The 19,199-nt window shown below is 39.6% G+C and overlaps 1 protein-coding gene across 8 annotated transcripts in view; it reads right to left on the bottom strand.

Moving 5' to 3' along the window:
• Nucleotides 1–19,199, bottom strand: part of robo1 (roundabout, axon guidance receptor, homolog 1 (Drosophila)) — a 291,617-nt gene that overhangs the window by 156,938 nt on the left and 115,480 nt on the right. Inside the window, exon 1 of one of the 8 annotated variants that reach the window (XM_058799337.1) lies at nt 13,545–14,333. The exons of the other annotated variants lie outside the window; for them this stretch is intronic. Coding sequence (XP_058655320.1) covers nt 13,545–13,602 — 58 coding nt within the window. The 5' untranslated portion in view covers nt 13,603–14,333. Of the gene's footprint in view, nt 1–13,544; nt 14,334–19,199 lie in introns of those variants that run through there. 8 annotated transcript variants of the gene reach the window in all.

Genomic DNA, 19,199 nt, shown 5'->3' on the forward strand with positions numbered 1-19,199 from the left:
AAGTTGTATTTACAACACTGTTCCAGAACAGTTCAACCCAAATATTAGAGTAGCCTGCAGTGCTGGCTTGCACAAAGGCTGTTTCTATAAAGTGGGGCAATTCCAACTTTGCAAGGACAGTCTGACGCTTCTGACTCACAGCCTGTAAGTACGTTTCTGCTACTGACTACTCAAACGCAAGTTTTGAGCTGTGTAGAGTAGTGCTTGTTGTTTGTTGTTTCTCCAATCACAAATGCAGACATGGTAACGTTTACGCGGCGCGATGCAACGCGATGCATAAAAAGAAAGTATAAGTCATTATAATCAGTAATTATGTCCCCATTGGATGCAAAAAATGCCTAGTTTATAATGGGTTTTATTGTTTTTGTGTCGTCGCACTGGGACACGGCATCACAATACGGTGAGGGCCGTAACATTTCCGTCTCACACTGGAAGTATTCGGCCAATCACAACGCATTGGATAGCTGGCCAATCAGAGCACGCCTCGCTTCTCAGAACGCTTTGTAAACATCGGCGCGTTTCAGAAAGGCGGGGCATAGAGGAGCAACAATAATGTACAGAATGTGGAAAATAATGTGTTTTTTGAACCTCAAACAGCATAAACACATTGCATTACACCAAATACACAAAATAATGTTCTTTTTAGCAATGTCATATGACCCTTTTAAAACTATCCACTTCTGTAAATCAATGCAACATTCAATTATTATTTTACCACAGTCATCCAATTTAATGATTCAAATCAGTGCAAATTGTCCACTTCAATTAATTGTTTGAAAAGTTGTAAAGTTTCTGTCAACGATTCAAGCTAATCATTCAAATACGTTTAAACGGTTTGCTTCAATAAACTGATATCTCAATGACAACACTGATTGAATTAAATTATTTCAATCAGATCAAACTGTCCACATCAATAAACTGCTTCAAAACTCATTAAATATTCTGGATGTACTTGGCAAAAATGCCTGTTTTGTTGAAATGGAAGATGGACAAAATCAATCAATCAATCAATCAATCACCATTTCAGATCAAATACATACCCAGTCTATTCCTACTCACAATTAGAGCTGCAGCGATTTGTCGACGTCATCGATTACGTCGATTATAAAAATACGTAGATTAGCATGGAATGCGTCGATGCATCGCACCTTTAGCCACGCCCATTGCACGAGCCTGCAGTTATCCCTACTTAAGACTGTTTTTCTGCCATGTTTAACACAAAACAAGACTCTAGAGCAGAAGGTAAAGGCTAGTATGGCAACATCACTTCATAGAGTTGCGTTCATAGAGCATTTTATTATTATACGACCGTCAGAACCGTATATTAATATAGCCAAACTGACGCCTTCGCATTGTCAAGATCCAACCGCATTCTCACATTCAAAGTTGAGCTGAATGAACAGAACTTAAGGGACATCGAGTTGGCTATATAATCATGATGGGTTTAATTCACCCACAGAGACGGAGAAGGAGAAATGATTCGCGTTCATCTTCAAGATCCACCGGAGCTGCCGTCAGTGCTGTGGACGCGATCGCGCGAGCTCTGAGAGGCGCACACCAAGCCTCGACTGGGCTCATTTATTTAAAAACGGGCTGTCATAAAACTTCCCGGTGTTATGAGCCATTTTTGATTCTGTCGCTCTAGTGTCCTGAATGCGGTTGTGACTTTAGCTGTTCATTCATACAGATATTCAAGCAGATGTTTTAATCTGCTGAATAAATAAAACATTTCAAGTCTCTCACTTCTTTCTTTCTTTCTTTTTTTCTTTCTTATTATTATTTCTTTCTTGCTTCCTTGCTTTCCTTTTCTTTCTTTAATTTTTATTTTGTATTAATTATATATTTTTTTCTCTTTTTATTTTTTGTTTTCTTTCATTTGTATTTTTTATTAATTATTTATTGTTGTTATTTCTTTCATTTTCTCTCTTTTCTTGTTATTTTTTTCTTTATTTATTGTTGTTATTATTTCTTTATTTTCTCTTTTCTTGTTATTTTTCTTTATTTATTGTTATTTTCTTTTTCTTTCTTTCTTTCTTTATTTTTTGTAAAGTATTAATTATGAGAAAATGTTTGAATAAAATATTAAAAGATTAATAGCAGAAGTTACTGTTATTATTTATTAATAGTTTAACTAAAGAATTAATCAACTGATAAGAAAATAATAAATAGATTAATTGAAAAATAATCAATAGATCAGTTGACTAATCGAAAAAATAATCGAGAGATTAGTCGACAATAAAAATAATCGTTAGCTGCAGCCCTACTCACAATATAAGTGTACCAACTCATTATCCGACCTAGAGCGCTTTCCATTTTTGCCTACTGTACTGCACCATGTATTCAAGTGCAATTAGAACACATTTGATCCAACAGCAGATCTGAGTCTTCCCAAGGTCAAGCTTCCTCTCTGTGTTTTTTCTGTTCCAGTCTCACCTCTCAGAGGGAAGACAACTTGACCCGAGCCCTCACTTGGCACCATCAACTCATAGATGAATATGGCACTCAGGGCTCCAAGCCAAGACAGAAAAAAACAACAACGTCTGTAAAGTTGCCAGAAACATAAGCATGGCAGGCAAAGAGGCTGGGGGGAAAAAAGTTGAATGCCTTTTAAATATCATTTAGGAGATGGCAGATGAGATTGCAGTATAATGGAAGTTGGGTAACATATCGTGTTTATCTGATGGCTTACGGCCTATAACGGTTTTCGGGAGACTGTACATGACAAGGACACGGGATGCCGGTAGGAGTGCCTCAGGGTTCGCTACTGGGTCGCACAAGTGTGATTACAAGTTGGCGTGTGAATCACAGTTAATATTTCAACCCTGTAAAGAAGACTTTGCTCGAATGATTGCTTAAACCTGATGTTTAACAGCTGATAGGACCGGGGAATTCCAGCTAATCTGATGAGCGCATCATTCTGTGGTTCACTGATATTGAATCACCAACTCTTCATGGCTTTATGACTGCATGTTGTGTGCTATAACTTTACGACCGTAATTCTTTGTGGATTATTCAGACAGATCAAAACTGTGAGCGGCGGATTCCTTTTAAAGTCCAGACGTCCAGAGCTTTGAAGACTGACACTCTACCCTGGTAAGCATCAAAACCGGCCAGCCACGCCTGAGACGGCACAACACCATCTGTTCCCTCTCCAGTTGCTTGAGAACACATAAAAGAAGCAAGACTGCATTTACAACACGCAACTTCCTGTCTGCCCGTAATTACTCGGGAGCTCCCGTGAATGTCATACGTCCCCTGAGGATGCCACTTCAACACGTCTGACATTTCTCCTCTCAATTAAAATCCCTCTTTTATGCCACATATAAAGATTTGTGTGCGGCAGACTAAACGCTGCCAATCATCGCTGAGAGCATGACGAGGTTTTCTATCCAGTATGCATTAAAAACCTCACATTAGCATTAGTTTGTACCGTGCATGCCAAGCAAACATGTTTCACGTCAAGATCACTAGAACAAAACACAGCTAAAACGGAGCTAAATGTGAGCCTAATGGCTGCTTTATTTTTATAAATAAATTGCAGGGTGCCACAAAGCTTAAAAAGTGTCTGTGTTGACTCATTTCTTGCGGTCGAGGAACATGGCAACCATGCAAAGTTAACATTCTGGTATTTCCAACCAAGGACGAGGAGCATGAGAAAGTGATTATTGAGACAATAATTATTATCATCGAGACTAAAAGTAGGGGAAGAAAACAAAAATCAAGTCTGAAAATTAGCTGTGATGCCGCAAGCTTTCAAAGTGATATACAGCCAGAGGAACGCAGGGCTGCAATAATCCTTAGCATAGCAGCAGAAGTGCCCACACCAGGGACCTTTGCCAGACAGCTTGTCTTACATCAGCAAAGCGCAGGCCAACCCGAAATCTGAGCGTGTGGAACGGTTTCTCTAGCGAGGGATCTAATGCCAAGCCAAAATCCTTTGTTTCAGTTAGCGACAACAATAGGTGTAAGAGCAGTTCACAGATTATGACAGGATCTGTTTGGCTAGCAGCCAGACAGCGCTAGCATTATACTATTAGGGCTTTTATTGTTGCACAGACCTCAAATATCTGAGAACAGTGTGAACAAAGCCTCAGGAACATAGAATTTGTTCTGCTTGGTTTCTGATAACCGTGCAAATGCTGTAAGTGAGCCAAATTCAGATCGGGGGGGGTTTGGTTGGTAAATTGGATTAATTATTTTAATCCAAATCTATACTCATGAACATACTTTTGACATCTTTGATACAATTCATTTTATGAAAGCTTTTGTTTATAGAATTAGCTGCACATCTGCCATTATGTTTGTCACTTCATGCATATGCAAAATCTTTAAGCATATTAAATGCAAATTAGCATGTTAAGTTAACTACATGAATTTCACAGCAACAGCAAACACATGCGATTTTTGAGAGGTTTTGGAAAATTTGACATGTAAACCCAACATTTCACATGTGTTGATATGGTTTTACATGCAAAGTTCAGATGATCTGATTAAATGTGACTGTGCATGTTTAAGAACTTAAAAACATTAAATGCACATGGAATTCACATTAATTTACACAAAATCACATGATTTTTGTGTGGTTTTAGAACATTTGACATATAAATCCAAAATTTCACATGCGATGGCCTCAAATGATCTGAAAACAAATTTCAAGTGTCAATATGGGATTGTGAATTTAATGTTGTTTTTTTTCTCCTGTAATTCTGTTAAGCATATTTTATATGTCTTTACACTTTAAACATGTCTTAATGCATATGTAAAATCTTTAAACAGATTAAATGCATATTAAGATCACCACACGAAATTCACATTAATTTACACAAAATTCCACATTTTTGTGTGGTTTTTGACACTAAAACCCAAATGTTTCACCAATGTTATGATTTCACATGTAAACGTCAAGTCTCAAGTAATCTGAATACAACTTTTGAGAGACCAGATTGATATGGTCATATGCAAGTACTGTTGCACACACTCTGTTGAGCAAACACATCAAATTCCTTCACTTCTCCATGGCTATACTCTAGAGATGATAGCACATCATATAGCAGCTCCTTAGCTACAATTTCAAGGTCAAGCCTTGGATAATTATGCCTCTTGGAGGACTCGTCTGTCTGGGGAGCTCGCTATTCTGCTTTACACCCTGTCTGCTCTGGATTAGCCCTGGGGCATGGAGCTCTTCAAGATGCTGATCAAGCCTCTCACTCAGATTGGCCTGAAAGCTTCTTCATTAGCAGGTAAAGCATCCCAGCATGAGGTGGGAAATCAAAGAATACCAAGTTTATATGAAATTCTGGGCCTAAAACAATCTTTAAAATCATCTATACCATTTATATCAGTGCCTGCCAAACTGTATCAAACTGATCTGGTCCACTTGCAAATGAGCGAAATTTTGTATTCCGCGGACTTGGTTTCCTGTAGAAGACCGGGCAGATTAGACCCAATTAGACCGGGCAGAGTTACAAATAGGAGGGGGAGGGCTGAAAAGACCCCATAATTGAGGAAAATCACTTACCCACAATGCAACAGGGCTGAGGGGGATCAAAGGTAGCTTGTGTATGTGTGAAGGTGAACAAACCGGGAGGGGGAGGAGGGTCCATGTTTTCAAATCTACTAATTAGCGGACCCTCTTTTTCCTTGCTATTTTAATTCCCTTCTCTTAAGTCTTTTGATTGCGCTCTCCCCACCAGACCGACACATCCAAAAGAGAGCGTTAGCATTTCAAAAGTGTATCCAGGCTTTCCCAAATAGAATGGTCACTAGGAAGCTGATCCTGTCAGGAAAGAGAATGAGGTGGAAAGGGAGGGGGATTCAGAGAAGGAATGGCCTTCAATGCCATCTTTCAGATTTCGAAAACACTAGGTTTTAGGTTGTAAAATGAGCCACAGAAAGCGTACAGCTCATCTAACCCAATAAAGGCTGAGTTGGGGTAACTTGAGCCCAAAGCAAGTACTGCTGAGCACTGCAAAACATGCCAAAATGCGGATGTGTCTCTTTGTACAAGACAAATCCATATATCACAATCTTTCCAAGTAAAGCATGTTAATGCATTTAATTTTTGGTTTTCACTGTGATGTCATACAAGAACCATTTTGGGTTCCCCATAGTACCTTTCTTCTTAAAAGAACCAATCTTTACTTAGTGTAAAGAACAAAAAATTTAAGAACCCTTTTCCAATATAGAAACTTTTGTGCAATGAAAAGGTTTCCATGGATGTTAAAAGTGTCTTCATGGAACCATCAACGCCAAAAAAGAACCTTAATTTTTAAGAATGTATAAATGCCTACAAGCTCATCCAACCCAACAAAGGCTGAGTTGAGCACCAAAGAGAGTAATGCTGATCACTGTAAAACATGCCGAAATCTGGATGTGTCTTTTTGTACAAGATAAATCCATAAATCACAATCTTTCCAAGTAATGCATGCTCATGAACCGTGTCTAAAATCTCTGCTTTTATGCTTTCACACTTTTTACAGTTGTTTCAGGTTTCATCAAATAACCTTCCATTGAATAGTTCTTAAAAGAAACATTATTAAAATGTTTTTCACACAAGGAAAATAATCTAAACAAAGAACCTTTTGTCCAATTAAAAGGCTCCAAGGTTCTTCGTGGAACCATAGATGCCAATAAAGAACCTTTATTTTCATGAATGTAGACGAGATGTGAGATGTAACAGTGGCAGAAAAGCAGCTCTTTGCTGTTTATGTTTTTGGACAGAGCTCAGTCTGCTTTTTTACTCCCTGGGGAAGCTATTGTGGACCCCGAGTTCTTCATGGAAAGCCCCTCCCCTTCCTCTGGGCCTAACAATTACCCCGTTGAGACGACACAATGCATGAACCCCGTGTCAGCCCCCACTGGGCTTTTCTGCGTGTCGGCTTGCTTTATCTGTCAAAGGCAATGCACTGACCGGCAACAAAAAGGCAAGTCTTAAAAACAGTCAAAATAAAGGGGGGTGCATGAAGAACATTCAAAACAGTGACAGCATTGGGATAGTGTTAGAAAAGCTGAAAAAATTGTGCAATGTTGTGCAATAATGCTCTTGAGTGGTTTTGGAACATTTGGAATGTAAACCAAATGTTCACGTGTTTGCATAGTTTTACATCCAAAGTTCAGATGATCTGAAAGCAAATTTTGAGGGATCAAATGTGATTACCATGATGAATTAGGAAATTGTCAAAATGTTTAAACATGGATATTAAGATCACCACGTGAACTCCACATTAATCTGCTAAAAATCACATTAGAAAAGCCTAAAAAATAGTGCAGTGTAGTGCAATATTGCTTCGTATTTCATTTGAATTACAGATAAACAAACACTGAGTCAAGATGACATTGATTTTTCGGTCTAATCACAACCGCATGTTCCAGCTCCGCTCATTTTCATTTTGAATAGATAGCGATCTAAGCCAAGACCCATCCTAAACACTCCTTTTCCCTATAATCTTGGTCTAAAAAGCATCCCAGACCCATTGAGGCATCAAGAACGCCCCCTTTCCAACCTTTAAACGTCATTCCAGCGTCTCTGACACTCTCGCAGCTCATTCCCAGACAGTCCGACGCAGCGAGCACCGCACTGCATCGCTCTTTACCTCTCATCACCACGCTGGCCCTGTGACAGCCCAAGGGGTACGCTTGCATTCCTCGAGGGTTTAAAATACCACAAGAGTGCTGGGAGATATAAACAAGAGGACGCGGTCGCGGTCGCAGGAAAGGACGTCCCAAGGGCTTCAAATCAAACCCGTATGGGACATCAAGTCCCTGTGAAGCGTTTATCATTGGACACGCTGCTTCATTAAGTATCGATGTCAAATTCATCTGCTAATTAATCCAATTAAACAGCTCTCACATGCTCATTAAAGGTTAAGAATGAGAACCGGATCAGTAAGTTTGGTTTTAAAAAGAACGGCACAGAGATAGTACAAAATAAACACAAGGTATGGAACCCTATCTAGCCATCCCGCCCAGCAAGAGTCTGTATAGATTTGTAAACCCACCATTTGGCCTCTAATCCAAAGCACCATGTCGTTTAATTCCGCCTAATTAGGCTTAGGCAGACGTTAATTGGGATTTAGGTGAACGTGGCGTACACAGCTCAGTGTGCGCTGTCATTTTTCACAGGTGTGTGAGGATCAGGGTTACTAATCCCTTGGCCTGTTCTCAAAGACTACTTCCTGGTGGGAAATAGCCACAACTGCTGGTGTTTTTTGTCGAAACTGGCTTTTCCCCCCCGATATCATTATTAGTATTGCTGTAGCTGCTGATGATATTCTTATTACCGTTATTATTGCAAGCGCGACCACGCACGGATTTCATCATCTTGACATCATTTCATTAGGCCACATGTGAGTCGTCAAGGCCAGCGTGCAGGTCCTGAGCGGAGAGAGAAGGAGCGCTGGAGACAGATACATCGCTCACCTGCGAGAACAGAGGCCATTAATTGGCCTCTGGTGCCTGCTGTGCCCCGTCAGACACTGACAATTTATTATCTGCACTTAGGAGACCATCCATCCCAACTTCCACCACGCCGCACCGCAGGGGTTAACGTGATGGATTGCGTTCCCGAGACATTCCTTCGTGCTTTCTTTTTGTTTCTTACTCTCTTTCTCTCAGTTTTGCTGCCTTACACGGATATGGACACACCCACTCTGAGGATCAGAGAACATGTGCGGCACTTTGTGAGGATGCAAATACTCTGTGCTTCCTTTGAGAGCTGCCCATTTAGCCTGTATCATGTAAACACGTAGTTTATCTTGAGTTTACAGTCTCTGCTACCTGGCTCAACCTGTTTGATTGACAATGAAGTGCAAGAGAAGACATTATAAATGGTATGCCTCAACGATTTTACAAAAATGCCAGACATGCCTTTTAGAATGTTTCCATTACTGGCCATTTTCATATAATTGACTAATCATTTTGCAATTATTTTGCATGATGCTTCTTTGATCATCTAAAACTGAAAGAATACATGGAATGTTTGTACGTATAATGTTTCTGTCACACCAAAAAATCATTTAAAGCGATCTTGAAGGAAAAAAGCTCACTGAAAAATGTGTAGGCTAAAACTTAAAAGAGGGAACCAAAACATACATTTTTAACTACCATAATTATTACAATTTTTTCAATAATAATAACAAAATCTTTTGCATTAATTATTATTACTACATATATATATATATATACACACACACGTCAGGCCTCGGAGAGGCTTTTATTCAACAGAAATAATAAAATAAAGTGTCCAAAAGAAACAAGGGGTCTGGTGTCCTCGTCGTGCTGCGGGGCTTGTGAAGGAGGGCAGTGTTCTGGAAGGGAGGGTCCAGGTAAGGGGCGGAGTCCGGCGGCCGCACGCGCTCCCGCTCGGGTCCGGGGCGCGAGGGGCGGCGGCTTCATTCTAGTGGTGGCTCTTCCTCTTCTTCCGTGGAGTCCGGCGGGACTTGTACGGCCCGGCATCCTGGCCCGACGACCGTCCACGGGTTCGGCGGCTCACATCTCCAGTGGCTCGGAAGTCCCTCTACGCTCCCTTCCTGGACCCACGAGGACACCAGCGTGCATGCACGGGGGAAGAGACCGGTCTCTCGAGGAGAGGCACGCTTGGCATTTAAACAGCGGCGGTGATGAGGCTTCATTCAGTTCAGCTGTGCCTCATCACACGCCGCCAGCCCTCGCTGTTTCCACGCCCCTCCTCTCTCACACACCCACTCCCGTCGGGAGCCTGGTGAAGGGCGGCGAATAAGGGACGGGGTGGTGATGACAATAAGGGGGAGGGCAACCGACTCGTCACAATACATATTAATATATATATATATATATATATAAATTGTTGAAAATGATTATTTTTGGACATTTGCTAATAAAAATTACATTCAACAGTGTGAGCAAAGGTAATTTAAATGTAAAAACAGGGGAAAGGAGCGTGCATACTTTTTAAAATGCAAAATTATGTTTAATTGCTCAAAGTAAATAAATTGCCATTTTTGGATGTTGTGCAAGTTTGTGCATGAAGTATTGGTAGCATGTTTTCAGCCACTTTAAATTTCTACAGTCTCTAATTTGTCCTCAACACCAGCCTCTATTCACGGCCATAAAATCTCGATTTGCTGTTTTATCAATTACGGATTGCATCTTCGGGTTAAGCGCTGCCGATTTTCAGAGGTCATGGAAGAGCTGGTGAATTCTTGACAGATGACATTCAAGCCTCTAATAGGGACAGTTTGACGTACAGTAATAAAACGGGCTCCTGCGGTGAGACATGAATCAGGGCCACATGACGGATGTGCTCTGTCTTAACTATCATTTCCCAGCCTCACAACAGCCATGAGCTAATCAGCAAGTCCTCACAGGCCTCACTGTACAACAGACAAGGATTAGAACAACACCATCATTCATTGTCACAAGCAGAAAACACTGCTCAGTAGCCAGGAATCAACACCAACTCCTCATATGTCAACGCTCTTGGGCAAAAACATCCGCTTCCTTGCTCAATCTACAGTTGGGATTGTCGCCATGTCCTTCAACAGCACTTGAAGTCTTCCAGCTGACTGTAAAGCACGGTGGTTAAGACTCGAATCACGAACGTCGTTGCTGACTATGCCAAAACACAAGCCGTCCTTGACACGGTTGTCTTCAGATCTAATGATAGCACATACTTTCACAATGCCTAGCATAATTACAGAGCTCTGTACCTGAACGCAATCGGGAGGAGTTCGTGTTTCTCCAACTCTCAGAGAAGATGAGCCCTACTGTGAAGTTCGAACCACGACCCTTGACCTTTCTCCCTGCGGGTGCTTGTTAAAGCGCTACACTGTTTCCTCAATGCGCAGATGCCTCTCAGCAGTGGTGCGGCCCACAGCTAATTCTCAGAGCAACTCCATCGGAATTCAATACAAGCAAGGCACATGGGAAAGGGATCCATGCCTTTCCCCGAATTAATTTCCTTCGTGAAATACGACTTCATTCCACAATCCTCCTCTCTGTTTCAGCTCGCTGATAGACATGATTTAAGCTGTTTATTTCTGATTACATTAATCAAGCAATCACTTCATCTGTAATCACGAGCAGACGTGAAAAGTCTGTAATTTGTTGCCTTATGTTTTATTTATACAGTTGCAGTTGTAAATCCACCTAGTTACTCTCATTCTCACTCTCTTTTCTATCTCTGTATGCAGAATTGCACAACATAAATCGCAGAAAGTAAGTCCAACAGCCATTTTTAAGCTGAAGTGTGTCATTTATGCACCAAAGATAATAATTCTTCAAATAGGTTTTATCTGCCATTGGCTGGGCAAACAGATAGCCCCGCCCCAAACTCATGCTATTGGTTGAGCCAGTGATAGATGGTCAGGATGCCCAAGCAAACTGCAATAATTAATTAACTCATTTATTAAAGGGATAGTTCACCCAAAAATGAAAATTCTGTCACCAGTCACTAACCCCCCTCAAGGTTTTCCAAACCTGTATTTTTATGAACACAAAAGAAAATATTATGAAGAATGCAACCAAACAATTGCTGGTAGCCAATGACTTCCATAGTTTGGGGAACTGTTTGGTTAAAAACATTCTTCAAAATTTCTTCTCGTGTTCAATGGAAGAAAGAAATTCAAACAGGTTCGGAACAACACGAGGGTAAGTAAATGATGATAAAATTTTCATTTTGGAGTAAACAGTCTCTTTAACACTGCTATTATGTTTACACTTTTTCAAGAAATCAACTGAGAAACGGCTGACTTAAACACTGAAAAAAATTAGGTGTATAAACCATTTTCACTCAGAAACTGCTAGTAAATTCACAAAGAATCGGCAAACTTTGTACCATACATTAAATATTGAAGTAGAAAGACTGAAATTGTATTTCCTTGTAAAACATACTCCAATAATCTGTTTATTTACAGCTTTGAAAAATCAATTTTTGCAGTGTTGTTGTCTCTGCATATAAGCTGAATGACGAGAGAGCATTTTAAAAGTACTTAAAAATGACACACTTGAGTTTAAAGCTGTAATATTCTTCCAGGTTTTAACTTGAACACAATTACTTCAGGCTCAACGATAATCACAAAGCAAACTGAGGCAATAAAATAAAGCAATCAACGGTTTAAGTCATAACAGCCTCCTAAACCAGACTGTCTCTTTAAATCATGGCGTTAAAGCAGCATTGCAAACAGACCCATTCACAGTCAATGGGACCTGCCTGACAGGGAAGTTTCCTCAAAGTAGCAAGTGTGCAGCAAGCACCAGGTCTATGCTGACATGCCCGAAAACCCAAAGACAGTGTTACCAGGTTTGCAGATAAAAAGGCCCAGAGTTTGTTTTAGCAGAGCTTTAGTCAGTTATTTGCGAAGAAAGCGGATCAGGGGCAACGTCAACCGGGATTATGCAGGTCTATTACATTCGGCTTAAGGTTTCTGTCAAAATCTCTGCTCAGAGCAGTTCTACCCGGGCCTGCCAGAGGCTGGAAACCGAAGGAGGGACAGTGATCTCAGAATGGGATGGTCTAAACCAAGCTACCGGAAACAAACGTCAGTACATACAAATATAGAAAAATAATGGCTTGAATGATTAATCATTAATGAAAGTCAATACAAAGGGTGGCGATGAGAATGGTGAATGTAAAAATAATGATAAAGCAATGAAGGATGAATAATAAAATAACATAAACTTCAAGAGCCAAGGTGAACTTTGCCCAAATGCTTGGTTAAAGCAACAAATGATTTTCTTATTCACAAGAACAAGACAAACGGGTTTAGCATAACCACAAAGCACATTAAGGAAGCAAGGCATCCACAATGCAGGCTACCTCAACAAACGGTGGTGCTTCAAAAATTCTCTCAACACCTTAAAAACCACTGCTTACAACAAGAAGACTTTAAAACACATTTCTACAGGGTTCCAACACTTCCTAACCAAAGATTTACATGACTTTTCCAGTCAAAACCAAGGGAGCGCTGTTTCTAACTAATGCTGACTGAAGTAAAAAATGACATTGGCTTTGATTTAGCATATAATCACTGGACCGACAGGATAGCATCATAAAGAAAGACAAAATCGTTCTCATTGTTCGCTTTTCCTGTACAAAAACTTTAAAAGGTTATGAGAATTGGCTAGCAGTTCCTCAATGACAGATTTTAAATGCCATGGCAAATAAAAGTTACGCCTCAAGCACAGTTATAGGATACTTAGACTAATGCTCTCATATGCTTTACTAAAGTCTGTGGAAACCTCGTGATCTTAAAGCAAAGTAAACGTTTTGATGCTTAAGCAAGCGTGCCAAGATAATGCTTTTCAGTGAGTACAACTGTTACATTAGCAGAGCATGATAAATGGAGGGATACAGTGTAGCCTACAAAAATAACTAGCATTTGAAAATAATACAGTTAAGTCACATATAAAACAGAATCACATTAACTTGTACGAAATTATCACCACAGTACTGAAAGACTCGCAAAAGGGTTCACCCCATTTCACTCAAGTTTTTTTTTTTTTTTTTTGTTAAGAAACTTTGCTGAATGTGCTCGTTCAAAATAGATGAATCAACTAAATGTACGTACCTGTGCAAACGTGTAGAACTGCGATAAAAAGCACGAATACAGTAACTCTCCCCGTCATCGTTCAAATATTCGCGTTTAGGGAGCTGTGTAATCCGCAAAAATAATAAAATAAAATAAAGATAAAAATAAATCAGAGTTTTGTGCGTTTTTGATCCTTCATAATATCCAAATGCAATATACTTCTGTTTTCCAGAATACTTGAGTGTTCCGCAATTTTTTTTCTTTTTCTTTAAAGGTCCCCGTTAATCTGATAGTAATCCAGTTTATTTGTATTCAAACACGCACTCCACGAGTCCAAAATGAATGAAAAGCTCAAAATCGATCGCAAAAAAGTTTAACGAAACCGTGCAATATTTTGAAATGACCTCAAAAAGAATAATAATTCTGCAAGCGCAGAGTTGATCACTTTATATCCGCTGATTGCATCCCAAAATATCCCATAGAAAGCCAGTGAGCAGAAAAGAACTCGAACTCTTTTCCAAAGTTCTAAATGTAATAAGGTCCCCAGCCAAGAAAAACGACCAGTGTCACATCGTTCAGAAACAACGTGAATAAGTCATTTCGAACTCAGAAACTTCAGTTTCCATTGGAACAGCAGAAGCTGATGCTGAAGAATTTGCTGACTGAAGTCCATTGGATGTAGATCACTTCCACTTTTCCATTGCTTTGTAAATTCAAATGTAATTCCAATATTTCCCTTCTATTGTTTTTTCTTCTTCTTTCAGTTTTTACCTCAGTGTTTCAATATTTGGATCTATGCATTGAGGTCCCCCGTCACTTCGGGCTGAGGGGATTTGAAACAACGGTACTTCATTCAAACAGCATGAATAGTAAACGGCATGGTATGTCCCAGGCTCCCCCTCCGAGGACTGAACAATGGATTGTTCCTACGGAGAACTAACCTCAGTGTTGCCAGTTCCGCTTATAATCGACTTGGGATTTATATATATATATATATATATATATATATATATATATATATTTTTAGAAAATCTTTTCATAAAACGTGTGCACTTCGCATTTCTCAAATGTGTAAAACGACTAACATTTAGTAACTAATAGTAACTTGTATTTGTTTGGTGAAGAAGAAAAAAAAGTCAGTGTAATTTTACACATAAAAGAAATCAGCTATTTAATAAAATGTTTACAAATTTACAAAAATTGTTTAAAAAAAAAAAAATCACTGTATGAAACTGGGAAAACAAACAAAGAATGGCCCATTGCTTTTTCGTATCTATATGAATTCCTTATATTAGCCATGTAAGTAATTTTAAATATTTTTGTAAAAGGATATATTATTGAAAAGACTCTTTATTTCAAGGAGCACTATAACGTAATACAGACCCATGGTGTATTTTATGCAAGTTTATGTATGCTACAATAAAGCAGATTAATCAAATCAAGTAATTACTTTGTACAGTTTTCCAGAGAGATCTGGCAACACTGATTAACCTCTTCAGCGCGGCTTCGCCTGTGAAAGGAAAGGTTCCCTCAAGGCAAGAGTGTGTTTGATCAAACTTTAATGAATTTACATTTTAAAAGACATTCCCCGCTTTGGTGAAACAGAATAATTTGCTCTTAATTATTTTAAAAGGCGACGCATTTATGTGGATTTACTGAGTAGTTTATTTGCATATCTATTGGAAAGGCTGGATTCAAATTGGTTCGTGTGTGTGTTCGTCTTTATCTACAAAATTGCATTTGTTGAACTCATATGCCTCTATTAAGGTTGTGTTTTATTATTATTATTTTTTTTTTAATGTTTTACTTAAGAAAAGATCTTTCGAAGTAGTAACTGTACAGGGATGTGCGACTCCACATTCATCTGACTGGCGCGCCATACGTAACCCAACAGCGCCCTCTGCTGGTCTCCACTACACTGCAGCCAATTTCAGAGAGAGATTTTAGAATATTAAAATATACAGTTATAGGAACATTAATAAGACATATTTTGGGACTTTACAATTGTATACCTTTAAATCTAAAAGTCCATTATAATTATTACTAATGTCTGTTTGTATGTGTTCTTATACCTCATTTTCCTTCACTGGCCCTCTTAAAATCAACACAAAGCTGTTGCACACACATGCATTTCCAGCTCCAGTGAATTAAAAAAAAAGAGAATGTAATCAAATAAACCACCACAACATATATACTAACAACCAGACAAAATGTAATACTGAGTAAAATGCACAACCTCTTGCAAAGCCAGAAATATTCCTCTGAGCCACATCAGTATATGCTCAAGCAAGGGGCTGAGGCTAAATTGTCCCTGACCTTTTATCTTTTTTAATATAAAAGGACAGTGAAAACCAGACAGGACTGTGAATGATTAAAAATTTTAATTGCAACTTAATACAAATTCTAATATATACTGTAGCACCAGTGAAAAATTTGGACATCTACACATTCTTTATTCCGAGTAGTTTCCACATTTTAGAATAGGCTAATTATTAAAACTAAATAACACAAATGCCATGGGAATTATGTAGTGACAAAAAATTCATTTTAGATACTTCACCACAAATATACTCTCTGTTCCAAGTCATCCATTTAAAAATGCCTTTAGATTCAAAGGTTTTTAACTTCACAATCATTAACATTTGAACATCTGAAAAAAAACTCAGTGCAGTGTGTCATAATAACCCCCCTCAAAAAAACACTAAGCAGGCATAGCTCTAAACTACTAAACAGTCCATTCACATCAAGCTTTCCCTGAGATTTGTGACTATATTCTATCTCACATCCCGTCACCAAAGTTCCTGACCTTCACCGGTCCAGAGTTGTGTCAAACAGCCTGATATACTGGTGGCTATGGCAGTTTTATGTTGAGAAGACAGAAGAGTGCGTCCAACATCCGAGCCAAATATCCATCCTTCACCTGTCCTCTAAGAACACAGAAGGACAGCCAAAATACAATTCTCTGTTCCTCTACATCAAACCTCCTGTGTAGTGTTTCCAGAACCCTCAAAAACTAAGAAAAAAAAAAAAAACCCTGAGCTCATTGATTTAACATATTGTTCATTTGAGTGTTAAACCCTCATCAAAAGAGCTCAACATTTATTAGCAGCATGAAACAACATGTACATCGACTTTGAATCAGCGTACAAACATAAAACTCCAGGCATAATTCATTGCTAATTTAACCCTCATGTCAGACACATGCATTTATTGTGAACTTACTCTGGAAGACCTGGTAGCATTTATGTGCCTTGCTGTTGTGATGACGAGGTGCCGTGGGGCCGTGATGGTCTCCTAACGAGCTTCCTCGTAGACGCTTACACCAATGGTTTGATGGGTTCCTGAGGCTTGCGTGGCGAGGAACTCCTGGAGTTCCTCCATGTTGGACGCCCATCATGACGAATATTGCCAAAATAGAAACGACCAGAGTAATGGGCTCCATGGTGGACGCTTATTAGATTATTTTAAAGTTCGCGAAATGAAACTGGTAAACGAATATCTACTTTAACGCACCAACGTTCCTTCTGGGTTATTCAAAAAAACTATTCGCTAGGTATTGTAACTCCAGACCAGTTTTTAATCCCAATCTTCCCAAAAAGCAAACGAAACCTCCTCACTCCCTGTCATGGATGCTTTATTTCTTATCTCACCACATGATGGAACTTTTTTAATGAGCCAAGCTCAAACAGAGACACTATAGACAATATGGTCAGCGAGGGCCACTCCCCCTTTTTTGGATTTCCATTTCTTACACATAATAACCTTTATCCTGTTTGCTCCGTTTGATATTCAAAGCAAGGTTTGGTGGATGTTCTCTCTATTCTTGTGATGCCTCTGTGTGGGTAAGAGAAAAAGGGGTCCCTTTCGGACTCCATGCTGGGGCGTCTCTTTCAACGTGGACGGACCCCCCTCATCAACCCTGGGCTGTATCGGTATGGGGGCGAGGGTTTGACACACGCAGCGAGCGAGAGAGAAACACATTCCCTTTCCTCCTGACTAAGACTATTTTACGCCTCCTTTTCAAGCAGCATCACCTAACAAAACAGCACAGGCTAAAACAAAAACATTCTCCAAGAACAATACTCCCCATAGAGAGAAGAAAAGCGAGCTTTCCAAACATGAAAGAGGAAAATGTCACATTTTTATCTCATCGGGGGGGGAGTGCATCTTGGGATTTCATTCAGGAAAGCTCGGGCGAGATTTGCAACTTTGTTTGTTAATACTGCAATAACCAGCTGAAACCCTTTAAAATAACTCATTTAGATATGTATTTAGATAAATGCAATTCCATTTATAGTGTGAGGAAGACCATAGTAAACTGTCTATTGGCTGTTTTATCCTCTACCACTCTTGCCAAAAACTTTCAGATGTTGTCCTTGAAAGCAAAATCATGTTTATTTAATTTAAAGTTATAGAATTCATTTGAAAATTCAATATACTATCCCGATGCCTCCTTTTCACTCCAGGTGCTGAAAACAGATAAGATGCTCAAAAGGACAGAATTGAGCTTCCTACTTTTTATAACGACACCTCATAAATTATTATACTTAAAAGATTTTCTATTCTAAACCACTGGAAGATGACTGTGGTTGATGTCTTTAGATAATTTTTTTTTCTTATCCCATAAAAACTCTTATAGTCATCTTTTAAAAAAAAAAAAAATTTTTAAAAACGGGACAAAGGGAAAAAGATCATCTCAGTGATCATCAAAAAAAAGTTGGCAGGAAGATACAAATCATCAGCCATGTCACCGTGTTAACCCAGCTATAATGAAAGACAGCAAATCATCTGAGTGAAGTACAGGAATGCAGATCACACAGCTGCCTGTCTGCCATAATGCACACGGAGCAGCTCCATACGGGCACTGACAAATCTGTTCGGACCTCAGATGAGGAGTGAATCCTGTGAGGACGTCGCTGAGCTTCTGCCCTTAGACCTCTGACACGAGGCCACACCGGCTGGGAAACACTGTGGGGCGCTAAGTGCTACCCTGTCATTCCCAGAGATTCCTCCAAGCAGAAAACTTCCGTGACTTGTCAGCCTGGCTAAGAAACAACCAAGCTAGGTTCGGGCGATCTCTCAGGACATCTTCAGCACAAGTGTTGTCACTGGGAAAGAATGTCTCATGGAGGGCCATCTGGGTTGCAACCAGGTTACGGTTCAACCACAGATTCACATTAAAACATCAACCGAAAAATGTTTAACAACAAAAAAATGATTTTAATCAATGCTGAGAACTTTTAAAGGACGAAAAAAAGCTATAGAAAGGCGAGGCGCAACAGAGCTACACATTTCTCGGGCAAAAAAAAGAATGCAAAAATACATCCGACAGGAAAGCGCACAAGGAACGAAGGACTAGAATTGTACGAAAACAGCATAGAAAGGAAATTCTCTTCATTCATTACAAACCCTGTGTTGTGCTTTCAGAAATGGGGGTGGATGGGTTGGGGGGCGAGCTGAACAAATCTGTTTCTGTTTTGCCATTCAGAGAGGCCCTCCATGCAGAACCCTGCCACAACTAACATTACAAAAAAAAAAAGACAGACGGCAAAATGAGGGAAGTGCAAAAGAACGCAAGAGCTTTGCATTACGCCGCAATTGGGAGACACAAAAGCTTGGCTAGCGGGTAAACAGGCTGTTGCGTTTCCGCTTGCCTGCGTGGGCTGAATCCCCTTTAGCACCCAGTATCTCTTC

Source organism: Onychostoma macrolepis, chromosome 15 (genome assembly GCF_012432095.1).
Source record: "Onychostoma macrolepis isolate SWU-2019 chromosome 15, ASM1243209v1, whole genome shotgun sequence".
Taxonomy (NCBI): domain Eukaryota; kingdom Metazoa; phylum Chordata; class Actinopteri; order Cypriniformes; family Cyprinidae; genus Onychostoma; species Onychostoma macrolepis.